At 40.9% G+C, this 26,569-nt stretch overlaps 1 protein-coding gene across 1 annotated transcript in view; it reads right to left on the reverse strand.

Annotated features, from left to right (window-relative positions):
- Positions 1-4,825: 4,825 nt before the first annotated feature.
- Positions 4,826-26,569, reverse strand: part of TRIM42 (tripartite motif containing 42) — a 30,909-nt gene continuing 9,165 nt past the window's right edge. The window contains 2 exon segments of the mRNA XM_036877358.2: positions 4,826-5,022; positions 20,726-20,950. Of these exon segments, the coding sequence (XP_036733253.2) occupies positions 4,936-5,022; positions 20,726-20,950 (312 nt within the window). The 3' untranslated portion in view covers positions 4,826-4,935.

Here is a 26,569-nt window from a genome sequence, read left to right on the forward strand (position 1 = left end):
GTCTGAGGTGCGTGGCTTGGCAGTGGGCAGTAGGGATGGTTGAGGGTAGGGGTGCACCTATCGCTTTGGAATTCCCGTTAGCCCTTTGTTTCCTTATTTAGTTTGGAGTAGGGCAACTGTTGAAAGGATAGCAATAATTTAAATGATATCACCATTTCCCCACATAGCCTCTTTTTCATTCTCTCCCAAAACAAAGAGGGAGATATAGCACACAGTAAACTCAGAGTTTAGCAACTCAAACAATGAGCATTTTACGAGTACCTATTGTGTCCCGTTCTCCATCCATTCCTGCTCCTCTGCCGCTTTGCAAGCCGTCCTCATGGTAGCCTTTCTCTGCCCTGTGTCTTACCCAATTCCTTTCCATTCTTCAAAAGCTCACTCTGGGTCTACTACCACTAGGAACCGTCTTCCAACAACTTGGGCACCATCCAGAGGGTATCAAGTGCTTGCTGGTCTAGAGGCTTTTAGAAAATACCAGTGTCTAGGCCACTGTGCTGCATAATCCGATCGGTGGGTCTGGGGTGGGACCTGAGCATCTACATTTTTTGGAAGTTCCATAGGTGATTTCAATGCTCACCTGGGGCTGGGACACAGCTCCAGAGGCAAGGTGACATAATCAGACATCCGGTTGCTTTCTGGTTGGCCCTGTGGGTCATCTTGTGCTTAGGAAGCCACGAACCAGTGTCATGTCTCTCTGGTCTACCCTGCAGAGACATGCTGAGTTTGGGACAATTGACGTCAGTAGTACGCTAGGAAATCACAGAGTCACATCCACTGATGACTCCTGAGTTTGTGTTTCCAGCCCTGGCCTATCCTTTGAATTCTAGTCTTACATATTCAAGCTGCTACCTCTCAGCCACAAACCTGCCTCTCTGGACTTGGACTGTGGTGCTGGTGCTGGGGCTTTGGTGACAGCCCCTTTCCTCTGCCAGATGGCTCTGCCGCTAATGGCCACCAGCAGAAAATAAGAGCCTAAAAGGGGGGGGAAGGAAAGTGCTTCTTTCTGTCTTGCAGCTGTCCGTTTCCAGTTTGTTTCCCATTCTCCCGGGACTGGCCTCCTGGGACTCCCTCAGACCTGCCAGCACCAGCCTGGTGAACCCAGCTCAGAGATCTGAGTTCCTGCTCAGCATGGCCCCTCCGTGGAGCCTCTGGTTCCAAAAAGCTCCCCCTCTTCCCTTCCCTTCCCAGTCCTAGGGGTGATGGTGGCTCCCTGCAGTCGCCTCCTATGCCATTGCACAGTCTGCAGTCCTCCACCGTTTCACCAACGCCCATATTCCGTTCTCTCTGTTGAAAGGACTGCTGTGGCCTCTGTTATCCAGATAGAATGAACTGATAAAATGACCATCTGCTGCTCTTTGATTCCACTCACTGACCCCGAAACATCCTCACTAATCCAATACACAATTCCAGTATTTCCCTGAAACTTGGGCATTCGCCTGTGTCTGGATCTGTCGCCTACCTTGTGCTTAACCAGAATCTGGGCCCTCATCCTTGACTCCTCTCTCTTGCTCACCCAAATACCCCACATTGGTCAGAAAGGGCCATGGAGTCCACCTTTAATCTTCCTCCTAAGCCAAGGTAACCATGCTTGTGCTAACAGTTCCCCTTCCTTTTCTCTTTGCCCCCCACGACTCATTTCACACCCAGAACCAAAAGTAACACTACTAAAATATAAATAGGGGTGTGACATTGTGTGGCTTTACATCTTTCAACAGCTTCCTGGGGGCACACTGACTGTGATGGCTCTTGCCAAGGCCACGACCTGTCTTTCTCTCCTTGCTTCCTGCACTCCAGCATCTTTCTTGAACATGCCAAGCCTCAGGGCCTTGGCACCTGCTGCTCTCTGTCTGGAAGGCTTTCCTCCTTTGCTTATCACATGGCTGGCTCCTTCCCTCCTTAAGGAAATCATTTTAACTTCACCTCTTGGGAAACCCTTCACTGACACCATTTGTCTTAGTCAGTTTGGGCTGCTATAACAAAGTACCATATACTGGGTGTCTTTCAAATAACAGGAGCTTATTTCTTACTATTTTGGGGGCTAGAAGTCTGAGAGAAGCATGGTCAGTTCTGTGAGGACCCTCTTCTGGGTCTTGAACTGTTGACTTCTCATTGTGTTCTCACACGGTGAAAAGAGAGTGAGCTAGCTCTCTGGCCTCTTCTTAAAAAATGGCATCTACCTCCTAATACCATCACACATGAGATTATGGTTTTAACTGCTGGATTTTGGGGGACAGAACATTCTTTAGAGTTGATGCTTCCAAGCTCCATGCCCCTTTTCTTCCTAGCACTTTTAATCATTTCCAGTCATCTACATGTTTATATATTTATCTGTCTCCCTCATCAGACTGTAAGTATGTGAGGCAGGGACCATGTCTGCTTAATTCATCACTGAGTTCAAGTCTTTTCACAGATGGGTGAAATGAATGAATGAATCTAGAGTGGATATCAAAAAGAAAAAAAAAAGGATAAAGAGGAGAGGTACAAAAAAAGTACCATTTAGTTAGCCAGCAACTGTACCACACTGCAGGCTTCTTTCCAGAAGCACTATAATAATTGCCACTAATTATCTGTTCCTGCAGCCATAGACTCTTCTCTAAAGAAAGACTGATAGGGATATTGAAATATGTAGATGTACAGAGAGATCATGGATCAACACAGTGGTATAGATTTGTGAATCTCTTGGTTACATTTGGCATGCATACATTCACATATATACTACTATGTACAGACACACTTGTACCTTATAAAACTTTATTCTCTTTAACAGTACTTTTCATTTTGTGACATACTCTCACCCATCTTACTCAGTTGAATCTGACAACAATCCTAAGAGTCAGGGAAAGAAAGGGGCATTATTCTCATATTATTAAGTCATCTGTAAAATATCTGATTTAATCACATCACTGTATAGACGAAGAAGCTGACATCCAGTGTGAGAAAGGGACTTGATCAAGGGCACACAAGTTAGTGAAGAGCTGGTGTAAAAACCAGATCCTTGCCTCCCTTTTTGTATCTTGGGAAGAGTCCTGGGAGGGGGACTCTGGGTGAGTCATGTGTGAATCAGGGACCAAATAATGGGCAGGGGTTTCAGTACCATTAAGAAATCCCACCTTGCATCTGGCAGACTGGCTCAGCCACCGGCTCAGTGGGCCTCTTAGCCAGTGTCCAGAGTCCAGCCGACTGTCTTGGTCACTGAATGCAGGTTTGCATGTCCTCTAGAGGGACAGGATCAGGGGCTGTGGCCTCCCTGACTCCAGCTGTCTGTTGACTCTCTGAGTAGCTTTGATCATTGTTATGCAATATTCATACCATTTCACTTTTTTAGTTTAATTTCACTTTATCAGTAGTAAAATCCCTGCTGGCGTGTCATATAATTTGCTCTCCGTGCTAATGATGATTCTGAAGGCTTTTACAGAAATGATTATATGGTAATACCAAATCTGATGGTGGATTCAAGCCATCATTTACGGTAATAGGATCACAGGGAAGCTCCCTGGGGTGTTCCTTCCTGTAATACTGATGGCTAATACTTATTAGAAGAGCCTCAATAGGGACCTCTCATGGGAAAGGGTCTTTTGTGTCTCTTGCTGAGCCTCTGGGCAAAATAAAGGGTGGGGAAGCAGTCATCTTATGGGTAAAGCTGGATGGGCTGGCCACACCTGCCCGTGGGGTGGCTCCTGGAAGGGACAGGAAAGAGGAGGTGGAGCCAGCAACTGCGGATCCCTTTCCATGCCCTCCCACTTCTGTATGTAGACCCTCATCATTCACACTGACACGCGGCGGCAGAACAGAGGAGGGTCATTCTGTGTGCCTGCCTTCAGCAGACCACTGGAAGGCAGCCGCTATCCTGGTTGAATTACCATTTGAGCTTCACTGAGCCAGGCACTGGGACAGAATAAATGAGATAGCATCTCTGCCCTAAAGGCTAGGGACAAATGAGAGTCCCCGAGCATCACGGGCTCCTGACACCACAACAGATATCTCTGAGGGGTTTAGAGAAGAGGGCTTTGTGTTCAGTGAGAACCCAGGGGAGGAGGGAGGTATCATCCCCACCTGGAGAATCAGCAAAGGCTTCCTGGAAGAAGTGGTTGAACTGGGTCCTGAAAGACTGATGGTGCTTTCCACACAGAAATGGGGTTGGTGTTCAGGAGAGCCTTGTTCCAGGCAGATGGGGCCTTTGTCAGGCAAGGAACCTTGGGGGTTTCATAGTATCTGAAGAGCCAGGCCAAGTTCAGTGAGGCTGGAGCTGATGCATGACTCTGTCATTCTGTCCTGCCTTGCTTCAAAGGACCAGAGAGGAGCAGGCTCTGGGCAGGCATCCTACTGCTTCTCGTCTGCTGTGGGGACAAGAAGGCATGAGAGGAGAGGGTGCTCCACTCCTCATGGCTCAGAAACAGACTTCAGATCATGAGTCCAAGCTATGAGGAGGCAAGTTCAGGCTCAACGGTTAGGAAGAGCATTCTAGCAATGTTGGCTACTTAATATTGAAATAGACTGCCTGGTGAGGTAATGGGCTCCCCATCAATCAATGACTTGTGTAAACACAGAAGGCTAGTTATAGCAGAGTCAGAGTGCATACCCAGGGGCCCTAGTTGCACAGAGAGGGCCCTTTTTGCCGCCCAGAGGCCTGGTGGCTGGATGTACAGAACACCACAGGATTCTGAGCCCCAAGCTTAGGCCTGAGCTAATGGAGACAGAAAGACTTGCTGCCTGTTTTGTATAATAGTTTCATAATGAGCAAACAGAAAGCCATGACACCAGGCATTTCCTTTTATTAGTGCTTAGAAGACTGTTGATGAATTAGTTCAAACGTCTTGGGAACATGGTCTACAACTTCACTGAAGAATGTGCCGAGAAAATATATATACTTGTGTATATATATGTCTATTTCATGGTGCATCTCTGAGGTTGCTGCCTGTTCTTCAGGGAGAAGGCTCAGAAGTGCTTCTGGAGGGCACACTGGATATTCTTCATCAGGCCTCACTTAGCTCGGTTCTTCCCATGCTCCTTGGGTGTTACCACCTACAATCAGAAGCAGAGAACAATGGCACCAGCCACAAGGGAAAGAGCAGCTCCCAGAAGCCTGTGCCCTGCTGTGTGCCAGACCCTACAATTGTCCTCTCATGAGCTCCTCAGTTGCTATTGACCCTATTTTATAGATGAAGAAACTGAGGCTCAGAAAGACTGGGTAACTTCTCTAAAGCCCCACAGTTAATGTGTGGAGGGATTGGGATTTCACAGACCAGGCCCCACTTCCCTTGACTCATCACGTGATTGACCATGTTCAGGCTGTGAGCCCAGGTGGGCTTTGCTGTAGAGAAGTCCCCTGGGTCCCCCCTCGGCCCCTGGCAATTGCTTTTATCACATCTCTTATCATTTGTGAATTTCAGCAAATATGTTTGACTTTTAAAAAAAAATTTATTTTGGTATCATTAATTTGCGATTACATGAGTAACAGTATGTTTACTAGACTCCCCCCATCATCAAGTCCCCCCCACATACCCAGTTACAGTCACTGTCCATCAGCATAGTAAGATGCTATAGAATCACTACTTGTCTTCTCTGTACAGCCCTCCCTGTGCCCCCCTACATTATGTCTGCTAATCGTAGTGCCCCCCTTTTCTCCCTTATTCTTCCCTTCCCACCCATCCTCCCCAGTCCCTTTCTCTTTGGTAACTGTTAGTCCATTCTTGGGTTCTGTGATTCTGCTGCTGTTTTGTTCCTTCAGTTTTTTTCTTTGTTCTTATACTTCACAGATGAGTGAAATCATTTGGTACTTGTCTTTTTCCACCTGGCTTATTTCACTGAGCATAATACCCTCTAGCTCCATCCATGTTGTTGCAAATGGTAGGATTTGTTTTCTTCTTATGTCTGAATAGTATTCCATTGTGTATATGTACCACATCTTCTTTATCCATTCATCTACTGATGGACACTTAGGTTGCTTCCATTTCTTGGCTATAGTAAATAGTGCTGTGATAAACATAGGGGTGCATCTGTCTTTTTCAAACTGGGCAGCTGCATTCTTAGGGTAAATTTCTAGGAATGGAATTCCTAGGAGTGGGTCAAATGGTATTTCTATTTTTAGTTTTTTGAGGATCCTCCATACTGCTTTCCAAAATGGTTGAACTAATTTACATTCCCACCAGCAGTGTATAAGGGTTCCCCTTTCTCCGCATCCTCGCCAACATTTGTTGTTGTTTGTCTTTTGGATGGTAGCCATCCTTACTGGTGTGAGGTGGTATCTCATCGTGGTCTTAATTTGCATTTCTCTGATGATTAGTGATGTGGAGCATCTATTCATGTGCCTGTTGGCCATCTGAATTTCTTCTTTGGAGAACTGTCTGTTCAGATCCTCTACCCATTTTTTAATTGGATTATTTGCTTTTTGTTTGTTGAGGTGCATGAGCTTTTTATATATTTTGGAAGTCAACCCTTTATCAAATATGTCATTTATGAATATATTCTCCCGTACTGTAGGATGTCTTTTTATTCTAATGATAGTGTCCTTTGCTGTACAGAAGCTTTCCAGCTTGATATAGTCCCACTTGTTCATCTTTGCTTTTGTTTCCCTTGCCTGGGGAGATATGTTCTTGAAGAAGTTGCTCATGTTTATGTCCAAGAGATTTTTGCCTATGTTTTTTTCTAAGAGTTTTATGGTTTCATGACTTACATTCAGGTCTTTGATCCATTTTGAATTTACTTTTGTGTTTGGGGTGAGACAATGATCCAGTTTCATTCTCTTGCATGTAGCTGTCCAATTTTGCCAACACCAGCTGTTGAAGAGACTGTCATTTCCCCATTGTATATCCATGGCTCCTTTATCATATAGTCATTGACCATGTACATTTGGGTTAATATCTGGACTCTCTATTCTGTTCCATTGGACTGTGGCTCTGTTCTTGTGCCAGTACCAAATTGTCTTGGTTACTGTGGCTTTGTAGTAGAGCTTGAAGTTGGGAAGCGAGATCCCTCCTGCTTTATTTTTCCTTCTCAGGTTTGCTTTGGCTATTCGGGGTCTTTTGTGGTTCCATATGAATTTTAGAATTATTTGTTCCAGTTTATTGAAGAATGCTGTTGATATTTTGATAGGGATTGCTTTAGGCAGGATGGCCAGTTGGACAACATTAATTCTTCCTAGCCAAGAGCATGGGATGAGTTTCCATTTGTTAGTGTCCTCTTTAATTTCTCTTAAAAGAGTGTCTTGTAGTTTTCAGGGTATAGGTCTTTCACTTCCTTGGTTAGGTTGATTCCTAGGTAATTTATTCTTTTTGATGCAATTGTGAATGGAATTTTTTTCCTGATTTCTCCTTCTGCTAGTTTATCATTAGTGTATAGGAAAGCAACAGATTTCTGTGTATTAATTTTGTATCCTGCAACTTTGCTGAATTCAGATATTAGTTATAGTAGTTTTGGAGTGGAGTCTTTAGGCTTTTTTATGTACAATATCATGTCATCTGCAAACAGGGAGAGTTTGACTTCTTCCTTACCAATTTGGATGCCTTGTATTTCTTTGTTTTGTCTGATTGCCATGGCTAGGACCTCCAGTACTATGTTGAATAACAGTGGGGAGAGTGGGCATCCCTGTCTTGTTCCTGATCTTAGGTGAAAAGCTTTCACCTTCTCTCTTTTTAGTATAATGTTGGCTGTGGGTTTGCCATATATGGCCTTTATTACGTTGAGGTACTTGCCCTCTATACCCATTTTATTGGGAGTTTTTATCATGAATGGATGTTGAATTTTGTTGAATGCTTTTTCAGCACCTATGGAGATGATCATGTGGTTTTTGTCCTTCTTTTTGTTGATGTGGTGGATGATGTTGATGGATTTTCTAATATTGTAGCATCCTTGCACCCCTGAGATGAGTCGCACTTGATCATGGTGTATGATCCTCTTGATTAATTAAAAAAGTTTTTTTATTAAGTTATGGTTGATATATACTCTTATGAAGGTTTTACATGAAAAAACAATATGGTTACTACATTTACCCATATGATCAAGTCCCCACCCATACCCCAATGCAGTCACGTCCATCAGTGCAGCAAGATGCCACAGATCTACTATATGCTTCTCTGTGCTACACTGTTCTCCCTGTAACCCCCACAGCATGTGTACTAAACATAATACCCCTCAATCCCCTTCTCCCTCCCTCCCCACATGCCCTCCCACACTCGTCTCTTTTGGTAACCACTAGTTCATTCTTGGAGTCTCTGAGTCTGCTGCTATTTTGTTCCTTCAGTTTTGCTTCAATGTTATACTCCACAAATGAGGGAAGTCATTTGGCATTTGTCTTTCTCCACCTGGCTTATTTCACTGAGCATAATGTCCTCCAGCTCCATCCATTTTGTTGCAAATTTTAGGTTTGGTTCTTTCTTATGGCTGAGTAGTATTCCATTGTGTATATGTACCACATCTTCTTTATCCATTCATCTACTGATGGACCCTTAGGTTGCTTCCATTTCTTGGCTATTGTAAGAAGTGCTGCAATAAACATAGGGGTGCATCTGTCTTTTTGAATCTGAGAAGTTGTATTCTTTGGGTAAATTCCAAGGAGTGGGATTCCCAGGTTGTATTTTTCAATTCAGTTTGCTCATATTTTGTTGAGTATTTTTGCATCTATATTCATCAGGGATATTGGTCTATAATTTTCTTTTTTTTGTGGGGTCTTTGCCTGGTTTTGGTATTAGAGTGACACTGGCTTCATAGAATAAATTTGGAAGTATTCCCTCCTCTTCTATTTTTTGGAAAACTTTAAGGAGAATGGGTATTATGTCTTCTCTATATGTCTAATTAAATTCGGCGGTGAATCCATCTGGACTGGGTGTTTTGTTCTTGGGTAGTTTTTTGATTACCGCTTCAATTTTGTTGCTGGTAATTGGTCTGTTTAGGCTTTCTGTTTCTTCCTGGGTCAGTCTTGCAAGATTGTATTTTTCTAGGAAGTTGTCCATTTCTTCTTGGTTATGTAGTTTGTTAGCATATAGATTCTCATAGCATTCTCTAATAACTCTTTGTATTTCTGTGGGGTCCGTTGTGATTTTTCCTTTCTCATTTCTGAATCTGTTTATGTGTGTAGATTCTCTTTTTCTCTTAATAAGTCTGGGTAGGGGTTTATCAGTTTATCTATTTTGTTTATTTTCTCAAAGAACCAGCTCTTGGTTTCATTGATTTTTTTTCTATTGTTTTATTTTTCTCAATTTTAAAAATTTCTTCTTTGATCTTTATTATGTCCCTCCTTCTGCTGACTTTGGGTCTCATTTGTTCTTCTTTTTCCAGTTTCAAAGATTGTGACTTTAGACTTCATTTGGGATTCTTCTTCCTTCTTTAAATAGGCCTGGGTTGCTATATACTTTCCTCTTAGAACTGCCTTCACTGCATCCCACAGAAGTTGGGACTTTGTGCTGTTGTTGTCATTTGTCTCCAGATATTGCTTGATCTCTGTTTTAATTTGGTCATTGATGCATTGATTATTTAGGAGCATGTTGTTAAGCCTCCATGTGTTTGTGAGTCTTTTTGTTTTCTTTGTACAATTTATTTCTAGTTTTATAACTTTGTGATCTGAGAAGTTGGTTGATAGAATTTAAATCTTTTAAAATTTACTGAGGCTATTTTTGTGGCCTAGTATGTGGTCTATTCTGGAAAATGATCCATGTGCACTTGAGAAGACTGTGTATCCTGCTGCTTTTGGGTGTAGAGTTCTGTAGATGTCTGTTAGCTCCGTCTGTTCTAGTGTGTTGTTCAGTGCCTCTGTGTCCTTACTTATTTTCTGTCTGGTTGATCTGTCCTTTGGAGTGAGTGGTGTGTTGTAGTCTCTGAGAATGTATGCATTGCATTCTATTTCCTCCTTTAGTTCTGTTAGTATTTGTTTCACATGTTGGTGCTCCTGTGTTGGGTGCACAGATATTTATAATGGTTATATCCTCTTGTTGGACTGAGCCCTTTATCATTATGTAATGTCCTTCTTTATCTCTTGTGACTTTGTTTTGAAGTCTATTTTGTCTGATACAAGTACTGCAACACCTGCTTTTTTCTCCCTATTGTTTGCATGAAATATGTTTTTCCATCCCTTCACTTTTAGTGTGTGTATGTCTTTGGGTTTGAGGAGAGTCTCTTGTAAGCAGTATATGGATGGGTCTTGCTTTTTATCCATTCTATTACTCTGTGTCTTTTGGTTGGTGCATTCAGTCCATTTACATTTAGGGTGATTATCGAAAGATATATACTTGTTGCCATTGCAGGCTTTGGATTTGTGGTTACCAAAGGTTCAAGGTTAGCTTCTTTACTATCTTACTGTCTAACTTAACTCACTTATTGAGCTATTATAAACACTGTCTGGTGATTCTTTATTTCTCTCCCTTCTTATTCTTCCTCCTCCATTCTTATATGTTAGGTGTTTTATTCTGTACTCTTTTGTGTTTCCCTTGACCGCTTTTGTGGATAGTCGATTTTATTTTCTGCCTTTAGTCAGTATTTGGTTGGTCTGATTTTTTTGCTGTGATTCTTTTCCCCTCTGGTGCCATCTGTTTAGCCTTAGGAGTGCTTTCTTCTGAGTAGTCCCTTTATAATACACTGTAGAGGTAGTTTGTGGGAGGCAAATTCCCTCAACTTTTGCTTGTCTGGGAATTGTTTAATCCCTCCTTCAAATTTAAATGATAGTCCTGCTGGATACAGTATTCTTGGTTCAAGGTGCTTCTGTTTCATTGCATTAAATATATCATGCCATTCTCTTCTGGCCTGTAGGGTTTCTGTTGAGAAGTCTGATGATAGCCTGATGGGTTTTCCTTTGTAGGTGATCTTTTTTCTCTCTCTGGCTGCCTTTAATCCTCTGTCCTTGTCTTTGATCTTTGCCATTTTAATTGTTATGTGTCTTGGTGTTGTCCTCCTTGGGTCCCTTCTGTTCGGAGATCTGTGGGCTTCCATGGTCTGAGAGACTATTTCCTTTCCCTGCGTGGGGAATTTTTCAACAATTATTTCTTCAGAGACACTTTATATCCCTTTTTCTCTCTCTTCTTCTTTTGGTACCCCTATTATGTGAATATTGTTCTGTTTGGATTTGTCACACAGTTCTCTTAATATTCTTTCATTCCTAGAGATCCTTTTATCTCTCTCTGCCTCAGCTTCTCTGTATTCCTCTTTTCTGATTTCTATTCCATTAACAGTCTCTTGCACCCCATCCAGACTTTTCTTAAGTCCTTCTATAGATTGTTTCATTTCTCTTATCTTTCTCCTTACTTCATCCCTTAGCTCTTGCATATTTTTCTGCAGGTCCATCAGCATGGTTATGACTTTCATTTTGAATTCTTTTTCAGGAATATTGGTTATATCTGTCTCACCAGGCTCTCTCTCTGGGGCTGTATGAATGAATTTTGACTGGACCAGATTCTTCTTCCTTTTCATGGAGATAGAAGTGGTCGTAGGCAGGTAGCATATGTGTCAGTTGGGAGAACAAAGTCCCTTCCTGCTTGCTGGTCACCTTGCCCTTCTCTGCAGCTGTGTTGGTTACCCGCACACTGGGAGCAGCCTCTGGGATGATCCCCTGAGCTGCCGTGGGCGGGGCCACCCTCAGGCTAGCCTAGAGCTTCGTGGGGGGTCGCCGGCACATTGGGTGTGTTTTCCTGCGAGAACAGCACCCCCTCGTGCCCTCTGGATCTTGCTCCAGCTTCCTCTGTCTGTGCTACAGCTACGTGCCAGCAGCAGCCTCTGGGTCTGTGCCAGTTAGCTGTGTGCTGGGAGGAGACTCTGTGTGGTTGTTGTGGGCAGAGCTGTTCTCCAGCTGATCCGCAGCTGTGGCGGGTCAGCCAGTTTGCTTGCAGCACTGGTGGGGGGAATGAATGGCAGGCTGCTTATCACTGTGAGGGGCTTCGGGGCTGTGTTACTACTCCCCAGGGGGTTGGGGCTCCTGAAGTTCCTTAAGATTCCCAGCCTGCTAGGCTGAGTGTGCCAGGATGATTTTGTCCAGCCATTAAGCCTTTATCCCTTTAAGACTTTTAAAAAGCACCTGCTTTTCTTTTGTCCCAGGGTTGCTGGCTGTGGAGACCCACTCACAGATTTTACTTTTCCATTTCTCTAATAGCCAGTACACCATGCAATGTGTGTCTGTGCTCCCAAGGTGGATTACGAGGGCTGGTTATTTAGCAGTCCTGTGCTTCCACTCCCGCCACACTCTGATTCTTTTCCTCCTACCAGTGAGCTGGGATGGGGGGAGTGCTCGGGTCCCGCCAGGTCACAGCTTTGTATCTTACCCTCTTCATGAGATGCTGAGTTCTTGCAGATGTAGATGTAGCCTGGTTGTTGTATCTTCTGGTTTCTCTTTTAGGAGTAGTTGTATTTGTTGTATTTTCAAAAATATATATGGTTTTGGGAGGAAATTTCTGCCACCCTACTCACACCACCATCTTTGACAGACCCCTGTTTGACTTTATTACCAGACTGTGAGCATGTTGATTGGGGTGTGGGCAATGACAGTCTTTCATCTCTGTAATCCCAACATTGGTTATAGTAAAGAGAAGATTCTTAGACAAGCGGATGAAAGGTGAATAGAACCATAATTTGTAAATCTGCCAGTTATTTTCCTTTGATGCTTCATACTACCTTTGATCACAGTGAATGGTCAGTGCTACCTACAAAAAGGCAGTGGGAGCCTCCTGGAAGTCTCACCAATTCAGCTTATGTGTGGCTCTCCATGCCTTACCTTGAAGGTGGTGGGGTTCTCCATTTCTCTGGTTTGGTAGCATTCCTGTTCCTTCTAATACATATTTACTAAGAGGCATTTAGGGAGTGTGGTTGAGATCCAGAGAAGAGAGACAGCCCACTGAATCAATGGGCTCTGTCTAGATAAATCACGACTCACAGGGCAGATGGGGAGGGGGTGAGGATTGGATGGTGAAGAGCAGTGCTTGTACAAAGCACAAAGTGTCTACATGCAAAGCTTTTAACTTTATATGTTCATTTTCAAAAGGAAAGGGCAAAAAGAAGTAGACACTCATTACCATTATGTTCCCTAGTTTTATAAAATTTATTTTCAGTTTTAGAGAAAACAGGGCTTCGTGCAAGGTAAAGATCTTTTTACATACATTATATATGACATTAGATTACCCATTGCTGGATTATTACATATGACATTAGTGGAGTGGAGATGGCACATAGAGATAACCCTGACAAAGGTAACATAAACAGTGTAGGATATACACACAGAGCTACCAGGGGTCAATGAAGAAAGGATAGTAGTGTTGTGACAGACATGGAATCGGCTTTTAAAAAATAGGAGATTTGAGTTCTGCCTTAAAGTATAATCAGGATCTCCAGAGATAAAGACTGTGTGTGACATGTGAATAGTGCGGTGGGGACTGAGGTGAGTCTATGAACAAGGGGACCAGATGAAATGCGACAGAAGAAACAGGGAACAGAAACTGAGATACCAAAGAAATTGAAATGATAGTTGACATCCCCTTCCCCACCCAAAGTTCTTGGATAGTTTTCCAACTGGATTTTCCCAAAATTTAAGAAAGAGTTATTCTGGAAAATAGGAAAAGAACTAGAGTTTTGTACCTCATTTTATCAAGCTAGTAAAATAATCATTCCAGGACCAGATAAAAATACTATAAGCAAAACATTTTAGGTCCAGTCACTTATGATCATAGATGCAACAATTCAAAATAAAATATGAGTTAACTAAAACCAAGTATGTTAAAAAGTAATACATCATAATCACATAGGATTTATTCCATAAATGCGAGTAGAGATTAACATCAGAAAATCAATGTAATTCATTTCATTAATGCCTAAAAGAGTAAAATCATATGATTGTTTCAATACAAAAAAACGCCATAAGATTGCACAAGCTCTCAGAAATTTAGAAAGGGAAGGAAATTTCCTTAACTTAGTAAGGATTATACACCACAAAAGCTAAATCAATACTCCTCATAGCTCAGTGGAGAAACATTAAGTTCAGGAATGAGACAAGGGTAACAACTATCATGGCTGCCATTCTCTGTATGACTCACGGCCCTGGCCAAAGTTATAAGGAAAGAAAAAGGAATAGAGGTTTAAGGATCATAAGGAAAGAGATATAACTATCGTTATTTATGGATGATAAGATCATATACATGGAAAAACAAACTGGATCAATAGATAGATTCTCTTAATAATAAGAGAGTTTATGAGATAGCTGGACTCAAGATTAACCTACAAACAACCAATAGACTTTATTCTAAGCCAGCAATATATTAGAAAATGTAATCAAATGTAAAATAACATTGATAATATCAATAAAGACTGTAAATTATCTGATTTAAAAAGGAACATGTAGTATCTTTATGGGCAGGACTTAAAAGCCCTAATAAAGCGTGTAGAAGATGAACTGCATAAATGTCAGATATATTACAAAAATACTAATTGATTATGGAGACTCAAGACCTTCCTAATCAAATTCCACCTGGATTTTTATTTTAGGAATTTAATTTATTTACTCCAAAATTTATATGAAGGAATATAAATGTCTAGTGAGACAAACCTTAAAAAAAGAAAGAAGGGTAATGGGAAGACTTACTGTAGCAGTTCATCAAGATAGCATAAAACTGAGGTTAAAGAACAATAAGACTCATGTGGTATTGACATAAGAATAGACAAATAGACCAACAGGATATACTGGAGAGCTTGGAGACACATCCCTAGATATTTGGCAATTTAATATAAGATCAAAGTAGCACCTTTACTATCTACTTGGGAAAATGGCTCCCCAGATGGCCAAAAAGTATATCCCTACCTAGCCCTGCATACAAAGGTGGACTCGAGACAGAGTAAATCCTAAATTTGAAAGGTGAATCTAAAGTTAATAGAAGAATATGTGGGAGACTATTTCTGTGATCTAAGTGTACAGGAGGACTTTTTAAAGAAAACTTCAAAAGGTCAAACCATAAGGAAAAATAATTGGTGACTTTGATCACATCAAAATTGAAGATTCCTGCTGTTTCATGAAGTACACTATGAACAAAGTTAATAGACAAATGTCAGAATGGTGAACATATTAGCAATGCCTAAAGCCATTATCTAGAATTCATAAGGACATACTGCAAATCTCTAAAAAAGAAAAATGCAATAGAAAAAAGGGCAAAGATTATTTAGCAGGCTATTGACAGAAGAAAAAATCCTGAAAACTAACAAGCATATGAAATGAAATTTAAAACAATAAGGAGATAGTAGTTTATATCTATCGAGCTAGCAAAATACTAGAAAACTGGATCATGCTAAATGTATGGAGGGCTTAGGATTTGAGGGCCCTCATTCATTTCTTATGAAGTATATGTGTAGACAGTCAAATCAAGTACTCACATTCTTCCGGGCCTAGCAATTTCACTCCCAGTATACATCTGTTGGGTTGCACTGTGTCCTCTCAAAATTCCTCTGTTGAAGTCCTACCGCCCAACTACTTCAGAATGCAACTGTATTTGGAAATAGAACCTTAGAAGAGGTGAAGTTAAAATGAGGTCATTAGAGTGGGATCTCATCCAATCTGACTGGTGTCTTTATAAGAGGAGGAAATTTGGACACAGAGACACCAGAGGGGCACTCACACAGAGCAAAGGTCATGTGAGGACATGGGGAGAGGCAGATGTCTGCAGGCCAAAGAGAGAGAGGCCTCAGGAGAAACCAGGTCTGCTGGCACCTTGATTCTGGACTTCTGGATTCCACAACTGTGAGACAATCCATTTCTGCTGTTTAAGCCACCCCATCTGTAGCATTTTGATATAGCAGCCGTAGGAAACTAATATGATGTCCCACAGAAATGCTCAGACCCCTGTCCCACCCACTAAGAGTCATGAATGAGGCAATTCACTGCAGCATTATTGAAGGTAACCTGAGTGTCCATCCTGGCTGAGTAGACAGAGAAAATGTGGTGAACAGATGTGTACTGTGAAGGAATAGGCTTTAGGAGTAAGGGAGCAAGTATGCATAACAACTGGGTGGACCATAGAAACAGTATTTGGGGGGAAAAGGTAAAAAGCAATGTAAGACAGGTAATGCAATACTACTTGTGCACATTAACAACACATTCAAAACAAAACACACTTGTAGGAGCACTTACAGCAAAAAGATACACAGAAAACACATCAGAATGGACATCTAGGGAGAAATGGTCTCTAAAGGGAATGCGTATGTAAACAAGAAAAGGACCTTGTATAGACAAGTGTTGATAAGGGACCATGAACTGAGGTGTATAGTTAATTCAACCCTCTGTTATGAGGCTAAAAACAATAGGTTCAGCTGGAACCTAAATTATCCTTGCTCTGAGTGTCAAGACTCTACGGGGCAAGGGTGGAGGGATCAATAGGGCTTTATTTACATGAAGGATCAAGTTGCTCTTTGGAAAAGAATGAATCCTGAGGAGACAGAAAGTGCAAACAATTTGATTTCATTTCAGGGCCTGGAGGCACTGTGAGATGTGGGTAGGTAGGGGGTAGGTTTGGGGCATTCTATCCTGAGGAGACAGAAAGTGCAAACAATTTGATTTCATTTCAGGGCCTGGAGGCACTGTGAGATGTGGGTAGGTAGGGGGTAGGTTTGGGGCATTCTGAGTGTGAAACAAGATCGGTCACTCAGATTGCTTTCCGACTCCAAACCCTGAGATGTGTGTCTCTGCCTAGGAGAGGGTCTGCAGTAGGAACAGGGGGAAAACCAGAAGGGGGGTTTCATGAAACCAAGGTAAGTTGACCAGCATGGCCAGGCATCCCTGCTGTGTGCTAGAGTTCAAGCCTGGTGCACCCTTCACAGGACTTAGGGTAGCTGGCAGAGCTACTTCCTGAGCATACGGGGATCCGCAGTACAGACTGAGAAGGGATTTGAGAAGATGGGTGGGGGCAGGGGTCATGCATTTCCTAAAGAGCATTTCCCCATGGGGAAAGACCAAGAACAGAATCAGTGTGTGACTATGTGGAACCTGAATTTTTATCTCCAAATCTGATGTAATCTGGGACATCTGGTTTACAGCTTGAGGTAGGAAGAATAAAGTACCCCTCCCCCATCCATGTCCTAATCACTGAATTTATGATTATGTTATGTTACATGGCAACGGGTAATTAAGGTTGCTCATCAGCTGGCTTTAAGGTAGGGAGGTTATCCTGAATCATCATGTCAGTCCAATGTAATCACAAGAGTCTGTCAAAGCGGAAGAGGGAGGCAGAAGAAGGACTTAGGAGGGACTCAGCCTAATGCTGCTGGCTTTGAAAGTGAAGGTGCCATGAGCCAAGGAAGGCTGGTGGCTGGTAGAAGCTGGAAAAAGCAAGGAAATGAATTTTCCCATAGAGCCTCCAGAAGGAACACAGCCCTGCTCACACCATGCTTTTGCCCAGTGACACCAATTTTGGACTTTCGATCTACAGTATTGTAAGATAATAAGTATGTTTTGTTTAAATGACTAATTTATTACAGTAGCAACTGAAAACAATGCACAGAGAGGAAATTAGATTAGACATGGGAAGATTTCCTGGAAGCTAGCTGAGATTTGAAGTCAGACAGAACCAATCAAAGCAAGGAGACTATTTTCAGAAACAGGGATGGTGGTCAGCAGGTACACCAAGGACTAGAGGAAGAGCAGGAGGAGAAAAAGAGACATGACTTTTGAGGCCAAAGGGTACATGACCTGCTAAAAACACATTTCTCCATCCCTTCAAAAATATCAATTAGGCTCTTGGGTGTTAAAGGCTCTCAACTAGGGTCCATGGCCCAAAAGAGATGAATAAAGCCAACATGGTACCTGTTCTCACAGAGCATACAGACTAGTGGAACCGGGCCTTGGACTCACATACACCAGCCCAAGTCCAGTGCTTTTTTCAATGCATGATCTTCTCTCAAAAAAAAATAGTTCTACTCTCCCTGCTGTTGCTTTAGCAACATCCTGCCAGAGTGAGGTGGCAGGTCCCCATGGCTAAGCCCACCTGCCCAGAAATAGCTGTGTCTGATTACAGTGCAGGGGGACACAGCTCCCATATTGGATGAGACCTAGGTTCCCCCTCAGCACCTTCTTCAAATTCTAGAAGGCCATTTTCTCTCTCTGAGCCTCAGTTTCCTCATCTGTGAAACAGAGGCAATAACTTCCTGCCTTCCAAGCAATTGGGATGAGCGTGGTAATGAATATACAGTTGCTGACACCAAGTTGGCCTTTAATAAAAGGGACCTTTAAAGAGCTTTGAAGTTAGTTTTCATGCTTTGTGTATTATATAGTTCAAATAAAATCCTTAAATAATCAGCAAGCCACAGACTATGAAAATCAAATATAAAAGGTGTTATTTCACTTCCTTTACAAAAGTACATATGAGGGAAATATTGTATTTTGGATAAGAAATGATTCTGCTGCCTCATTACAGCATTTTAAATGAAACCTTTCAGGAATATCTGCAGAGAACTGATGCCAATGGAAAAATATTTCGATTTTATAGGAAAGAGCTGAAGTCATTACTTTTATGAAGCTTTATAAATGTCATTCAAACACACCATCTTTTTTTCATTTGCCACTGAAGCCTTTACTTATGCAAATCATGACAAATGTTAAGGAAACCTGTGTTTCTCCTGGAATGCTAATATAATCACAAAGAGGGAGGAAGAATTACTTCTGAAGGAAAAATCTATATTGCAGCTCTGCAAGTCAGATAAAAATGAAGCTTCTAGAAAACCTCATTTAATTAGTGCTCTGCTCATTTAGAAATTGTGTGAAAAAAGCAAAGAAACTGGAATGAGTTTCCTTTTTAGGAAGTACAAATTAATCATATACACACAATTTCAGGGGGAATATGTCTTGACTGACTATGTAACACAACAGCTTTCAGACATCTTATGGCACTTTTTAATTATTAATTTTATTTATCAATTTATTTCTTCACTCCTTAGACATTCATTCATCTATTCATTTGGTCACATTTTCACTCATGTATTCATTCAATAACCATTAAGAGCCAGCTATATGCACAAAGCTGTGGTAAGCACTGTGGAGAAAGAAAGATAAATTAGACAAGAATTTTGTTCTTAAGGAGTTCAGAGTTTCAGAGTGATGGCAAAACACCTGCTTAAAAAAGGCTGACACACTTCAGTCTCTCCATGCCTGTCCATGTGCCTAGCATCTAAAAAATGACAGAAGATACATTAAAAAAAATTAGTAACAGCACTGCATGCTCTGCATGGGCAAGACTTTTTTGAGGAATTTCTAAAAGATGAGAAGGCAGATGGAATCAGATGGAAGGAAAAATCCACAGCCGAAAGGACATGCTGCAAAACATGGTAGCAGCTGGGGGGGTTCCAGGCTCTGGCGAGAAGGGTTTCCACAAGAACTGGGCTCTGGGGCAACTGCCAGACAGGTAACTGGCTGGAGGGGTAGCAGGAAGGGCAGCTAGACTGACTTTCTCATCCCACTTCCTTCCCATGTGAGTGTCTGACCTCTGTGGGAAGGGAGGGGGTGCATGTGGGTACTGGGCTCACCCTTGGAACTTGCAATCAGGATGGAGTAGGGAGCCCCCACCCCCAGGAGACTTGCTACTGGTGTCCTACCAACAGCATGGTCCTGCCCACAGCCTATCTCCTGCTTCCTTTCATCACTAGAGCTGGCAGCCAATCGGATTCTTTTCTGCAAACATTTGACCAGAGACAAAGGTAGTGTAGCTAGTCAGATTGTGTTGGTCACACAGACTGTCTTGTGTTGGGCCATGAAAATCTAAAACCACATGTAAGCCTAATTTAGGAGAAGAGAAATTATGAGCTATCTGAAAGTGGGGCAGATTCAGAGAAAAACAGATGGAAGGGGGTGTGGTTGGCAGGGAGAGAGAGAGAGAGACAGAGAGAGAAAGAAGACATAGGATTGACTGATGGAGAGATTGAGAGAAACTGACGACTTTTCAGTCCCCTTGCGTATCAGCTGTATCTCCTGGCTGGAAATGGTTTCATGAGACCTCCCTCCCTTTCCTTTCTCTGTACCATGAACTTCTCTTTTTGGAAGCTGAAATGAATGGACTTACTCTCTTTACTTCTAAAGAATCCCTGATTGAGACATAATCCTCTGTGATTCCAAAGAACACCATCATGGTTGTACAGTAAGATAGCTCTGGGCATTTTTGATATTTTTCTTCTCGTTTACCTTTGAATATCAGTAAAAGTATACTCATGAAGGTATGTCCCCTGGGGCCATAAAGATGAATCATCCTTGCATCACAAAGAAGATAGGAATAATCCTGTCCCTTTTTTTGGAGTCCACACTGACCTGCTCAGTGGCTATTACTTGACTTTCAGATAAACATATATAAGTATGTCCTAAATATTGCATGGGACATACTTATATTAAAAAATGACTCATGTATGTGTTCTGTATTTATTAAATCCGGCACTCTGTCCTTGCTTCGAGTCACCACCAGGGCTAACACTTAACTCTTTTTTGTCTTTCTCACACCACAATTATTTATCTCCTAGACTCTGAGCTTGAAGGCACGGATTATGTCTTATTTTCCTCTGACTCTCCATCCTAACACAATGCCTGGCACAAATGCTTTTTCAAACTGAACTAACAATTCTCAGGCCTCATTTGCAAAGTTGGTTGAGGCCAGTAGCCCTCTCTCTCTGGCTCTCAGTTAACAAATCTTCTGGGTTTAGAGGGGCCAAGCACCTGGTGGGTCCTGTGATCTCATGATCATCCTAACAGAATGGCATCCAGAGTTTATAAAGAAAATCTGAGGATTAATGTGCACAGTACCTTGCAGATGTCACTCCATTGCCCAGGACCTTTATTGTTGATGGCTCTAACTTTAAAAAAATATTCAGTGTTGGGGGTCAGGTTGTGCAGCTCCACATTCTGCTGCATTATGTCCTGAATTTGTCCATAGAGCTCTGCCTGCACATTGTTAGGTGGGGAATTAATGAGTTCATAGAATTCCACCTCAAAAGAGACCACATCTTCTGCTGGGCATGTCCAGTAAACCTGTGAAGAAATGAACATGTGGGTGTGGTACACACCATTCAGCTTTCTTTCCCATAAAGATTTGTGTCACTGACTATCTGTGGGATGTTTAAGCTAACGCCATCCCTTCTAGCTGCTGAAGACTGAATTCAACTGTGTACAATAAATAGTCTTGAAAGCTGTGTGATGAAGCCTGCCATGATACTTGTAATGCCTTTCAAGAATCAAAGAATGCTCCTTGTTACCATCAGTCAACAGGGAGGTGACAGTTGTCTTTCTGAAAGTGCTACTCAAAGTAGCTACCATTTATTGAACACCTATTATTCATCAGATTTTGTGTCTGATATTGCCCAGCTCATTTAGTCCTCATACCTCCCTGGAAGGGAGATTTTATTATGCCATGTTCAAGTTGAGGCTTAGAAATACTACATTTAGCAAATTCCAATGGAACCACAGAGTACTAGAAAATAAAAAAATGTATCTATTCCAACCCTATGTTTTACTATTTATTTATTTATTTATTTATGTTTTTAAAGTTAAAGTATAATTTATATATAATATGTTTCTTCAAGTATACAATAGTGATTCAACAGTTATGCACATTATTAAATCCTCACTGCAACTAGTACAGTTACTGTCAAAATAGGAAGATATTGCAGAACCATGGACTGTTCTCCATGCTGCACTTCCATCCTGTGACTAACTTATATAATGACTGAGATTTTGTGCCTCCTTATCCCCTTCACCCTCACACCCTTCCCCCTCCCCCATGGTAACCACCAATCACTTCTCAGGGTCTATGAGTCTACTGCTCTTTTATTCATTTTGTTTTGTTTTGTTTTTAGATTCAACATATAAGTGAAATCGTAAGGTATTTATGAAAGACCTATACCCTGAAAACTACAAGACACTCCTAAGAGAAATTAAAGAAGATACCAATAAAAAGAAACTCATCCCATGCTCATGGATAGGAAGAATTAATATTGGCCAACAAAATGGCCATCCTACCTAAAGGAATCTACAGATTCAATGCAATTCCTATGAAAATACCAGCAGCATTCTTCAAGAATTAGAGAAAATCATTCTAAAATCCGTATTGAACCACAAAAGACCTCGAATAGCCAAAGCAATTCTGAGAAGGAAGAATAAAACTGAGGGCATTACGCTCCCCAACTTCAAGCTCTACTACAAAGCCACAGTAGTCAAGACAATTTGGTACTGGCACAAGAACAGAGCCACAGACCAGTGGAACAGACTAGAGAGCCCTGATATAAACCCAACAATATATGGTCAATATATATGATAAAGGAGCCATGGATATACAATGGGGAAATGACAGCATCTTCAACAGCTGGTGTTGGCAAAACTGGACAGCTCCATGCAAGAGAATGAAACTGAATCATTGTCTAACCCCATACACAAAAGTAAACTTGAAATGGATCAAAGACCTGAATGTAAGTCATGAAACCATTAAATTCTTAGAAGATAACATAGGCAAAAATCTCCTGAATATAAGCATGAGCAACTTCTTCCTAAATGCATCTCCTCAAGCAAGGGAAACAAAAGCCAAAATGAACTAATGGGACTACATCAAACTAAAAAGTTTCTGTATGGCAAAGGACACCATCAACAGAACAAAAAGGCATCCTACAGTATGGGAGAATATATTTGTAAAGGACATACCCGACAAGGGGTTAACATCCAAAATATATAAAGAACTCACATGCCTCAACACCCAAAAAGCAAATAACCTGATTAACAAATGGGCAGAGGATATGAAGAGACAATTCTCCAAAGAAGAAATTCAGATGGCCAACAGACACATGAAAAAATGTTCCACATCACTAATCATCAGGGAAATGCAAATTAAAACCACAATGAGATATCACCTCACACCAGTAAGGATAGCCAGCATTGTAAAGAAAAAAAAAAAACTAAGAACAACAAATGCTGGTGAGGATGCAGAGAAAAGGGAACCCTCCTACACTGATGGTGGGAATAGCAAGCTAGTTCAACAATTGTGGAAAGCAATATAGAGGTTCCTCAAAAAAACTAAAAATAGAAATATCTTTTGACCCGAGAATCCCACTCCTTGGAATATTTACCCAAAGAATACAACTTCTCAGACTTAAAAAGACATATGCACCCCTATGTTTATTGCAGCACTTTTTACAATAGCCAAGAAATGGAAGCAACCTAAGTGTCCATCAGTAGATGAATGGATAAAGAAGATGTGGTACATATACACAATGGAATACTATTCAGACATAAGAAAGAAACAATCCTATAATTTGCAACAACATGGATGGAGATGGAGGATATTATGCTCAGTGAAATAAGCCAGGTGGAGAAAGACAAATGCCAAATGATTTCCCTCATTTGTGGAGTATAACAATGAAGCAAAACTGAAGGAACAAAAATAGCAGCAGACTCAGAGACTCCAAGAATGAACTAGTGGTTACCAAATGGGAGGGTTGTGGGAGGGCATGTGGGGAGGGAGGGAGAAGGGGATTGAGGGGTATTATGTTTAGTACACATGGTGTGGGGGGATCAGGGGAAAACAGTGTAGCACATAGAAGGCACATAGTGGATCTGTGGCATCTTTCTCCACTGATGGACAGTGACTGCATTGGGGTATGGGTGGGGACTTGATAATATGGGTAAATGTAGTAACCACATTGTTTTTTCATGTGAAACCTTCATAAGAGTGTATATCAATCATACCTTAATAAAAAAAATAAGGTTTTTGTCTTCCTCCACCTGGCTTATTTCACTTAGCTTAATACCCTTTAGGTCCATCCATGTTGTCCTAAATAGCAGGATTTCTTTCTTTTTTTGTGGCTGATTGGCACTTTCATTACTTCCATATCTTGGCTATTGTAAATAATGCATATACATAGGGGTGCATATATTTTTTTGAATCAGAGATTTCATTTTCTTTGGATGAATTCCTGGAAGTGGAGTTACTGGGTTATATGGTATTTCTATTTTTAGTTTTTTTAGGGAACCTCCATACTTCTTCCCATAGTGGCTTCACCAATTTACATTCCCACCAACAGTGTAGGAGGGTTCTCTTTTCTCCACATCCTCACCAACACTTGTTATTTGTTGTCCTTTGTATAGTGGCTGTTTTAACCAGTATGGGGTGATATCTCATTGTGCTTTTGATTTGCATTTCACTGGTAATTAGTGATGGGGAGCATCTTTTCAAGTGCCTATTGACCATCTTTATTTCTTCTTTGTAGAAATATCTGTTCAGACCCTCCCCTTATTTTTAATTGATTTACTTATTTTTTTTTGGTGTTGAAGTGTATGAGTTCTTCATGTATTTTGGATGTTAACCCCTTATCAGACAAAGTGTTTATGAATATGTTCTCCCATACTGTAGGTTGCCTTTTTGTTCTGCTGATGGTGTCCTTTGCTGTACAGAAGATTTTTAGCATGATGTAGCCCTACTTGTTCATCTTTGCTTTTGTTTCCCCTGCCCCAGGGAGATGTGTCTGGAAAAAAATTGCTCATGCTTATGTTTAAGAGATTTTTGCCTATGTCTTCTTCTAAGATTTTTATAGTTTCATGTCTTACATTCAGGTTCTTAATCCATTTCGAGTTTACTTTTGTGTATGGGCTTAGACAATGATTCAGTTTCATTCTCTTGCATGGAGCTGTTCACTTTTCCCAACACCATTCACTGAGAAGACTAGTCTTTTCCCCACTGTATATTCTTGGCTCCTTAATCATAGATTATTTGAACATATATGTGTTGGTTTATTTCTGGGCTCTCTATTCTGTTCTGTTGATCTGTGTGTTTGTTCTTGTGTTTTATACTGTTTTGGTTTTGGTAGTTTTGTATTACAGCCTGAAGTCAGGGAGAGTAATACTCCCACAGCTTTGTTCTTCTTTCTCAGGATTGCTATTCAGGGTCTTTTTTGGTGCCATATAAATTTTAGGATTATTTGCTCTAGTTCATTGAAAAATGTCATTGGTATTTTGATAGGGGTTGCACTGAATCTTATAAATTGCTTTGGGCAGGATGGCCATTTTGACAATATTAATTCTTCCTATCCTTAGATATGAAGAAGTAGAGCTCGGAGAGGTGAAACAACTTACCCAAGTAATGGAGGATATATGCTCACACGCAAAGCATAAAATATCAACTCTTGAGAATAAATATATTAAGAAGTGTCAATTAACAGATTGTGCCTGGCATATATTTTATAATTATATTTTTAACAGATCTTGCATGCTTCATTTAATTTTAATAAACTGGACTTTCATTATATTTATAAAATTAATTTATAATTACTCTTATTAGCATATAAACTTTTAAATTTTATGAATTTGTTTAATTAATTGAGTTATTTTTACATATTTATACTTATAAAACTTTTAATATATTTATATAACTTATTAATAAAAATTAACTTACTTTTTTATGATTATTAAAACAAACACTCATTGTAAAACTCTTGGAAAATACAGGAAAGGTATAAGGGAAGAAAGTAAGTATCACTTATAATCCCACAATTTGGTTAATTATTTATTATTCTTTCCAATTTTGGAATACACACAAACACACAAATATGTGTAATTTGGTTTATACTGCTTTGATTCCTGTTTTCTTTCACTTACTATATTTTACATATTGCCTATTATCATTAAAAATTCAGTAAAGCACCACTTTAATAACTGCCCCATAAATTATTTAATTCTTCTGTAGTTGAAAACTTAGGTTGTTTCTAATTTTACACTCTAATAAATAATGGTGCAATGAACACTTTGGGCAGGAATCTTCATCTGAATTTTGAATCATTTTCTTAGGAGGGATTTCTAGGAAATAAAATATAATTTTATTAAAAGCTCTTTAGGATTTTTAAGATACATATTGACAAGCTACAAGACTAACTTTAAGAATATTTTCTCTGCTGAAAGCCTAAAGGGGTCTGTTAGTCAACCACCCTCTGAGAGAGATGTCAACACAGGTTTCATCTTCTGCATTACTGAGCTGTATGATTCCTGTGTGACTGGTCCTAAAATAAGGATCAATGATATTTTTACATCAAATGCCACAGTCTGGCATTAGGTGTAGATGTCCTCTCTTGACAGCCAATGCCTTGACCAGGTCTTCCTGTGTAGGGTCCTTTCTTGAGCTCACCCAGGGGCCGCTGATTGGTGGCAGGGGGTGACTGTTCTCCAAGCCCAAGTATAGAGCAAACATCACCATTCCTTCTCCAAAGCAAGATCCTGCTAACTTCTCAAGTGGTCTAAGTTGCTGGGAGATGAGATGTAATGTCATTCCTGAGCTAATGTCACATACACTGCAGGATTTGCTGTTCTAATACTATCTAGAAATGAAAAAGTTCAGCTGTTCAGTTGTGGGTGTGCCCTCTTTGGAGGGCAGAGACACTGCTGTGTCTGATAGCCCATGGGAGGGTACATTCTAACTTTCAATGTACAGTCCTGCTTAGTGTCAATTATAGACTCCAAAACATAGATTGTTCTGTTTCAGGAGAGTGGGAAAGTAGAGTTTAGTTGGGTCTGGCTTTCATTATCTTGTTTTTAGACCTTTGACGCTAAAGTGTGGTCTCTGGATGAGCAGCAAAGGCAACACCTGAAGGTTGTTACAAGCACAGGATCTCGGGA

Source organism: Manis pentadactyla, chromosome 1 (assembly GCF_030020395.1).
Source record: "Manis pentadactyla isolate mManPen7 chromosome 1, mManPen7.hap1, whole genome shotgun sequence".
Lineage (NCBI taxonomy): Eukaryota > Metazoa > Chordata > Mammalia > Pholidota > Manidae > Manis > Manis pentadactyla.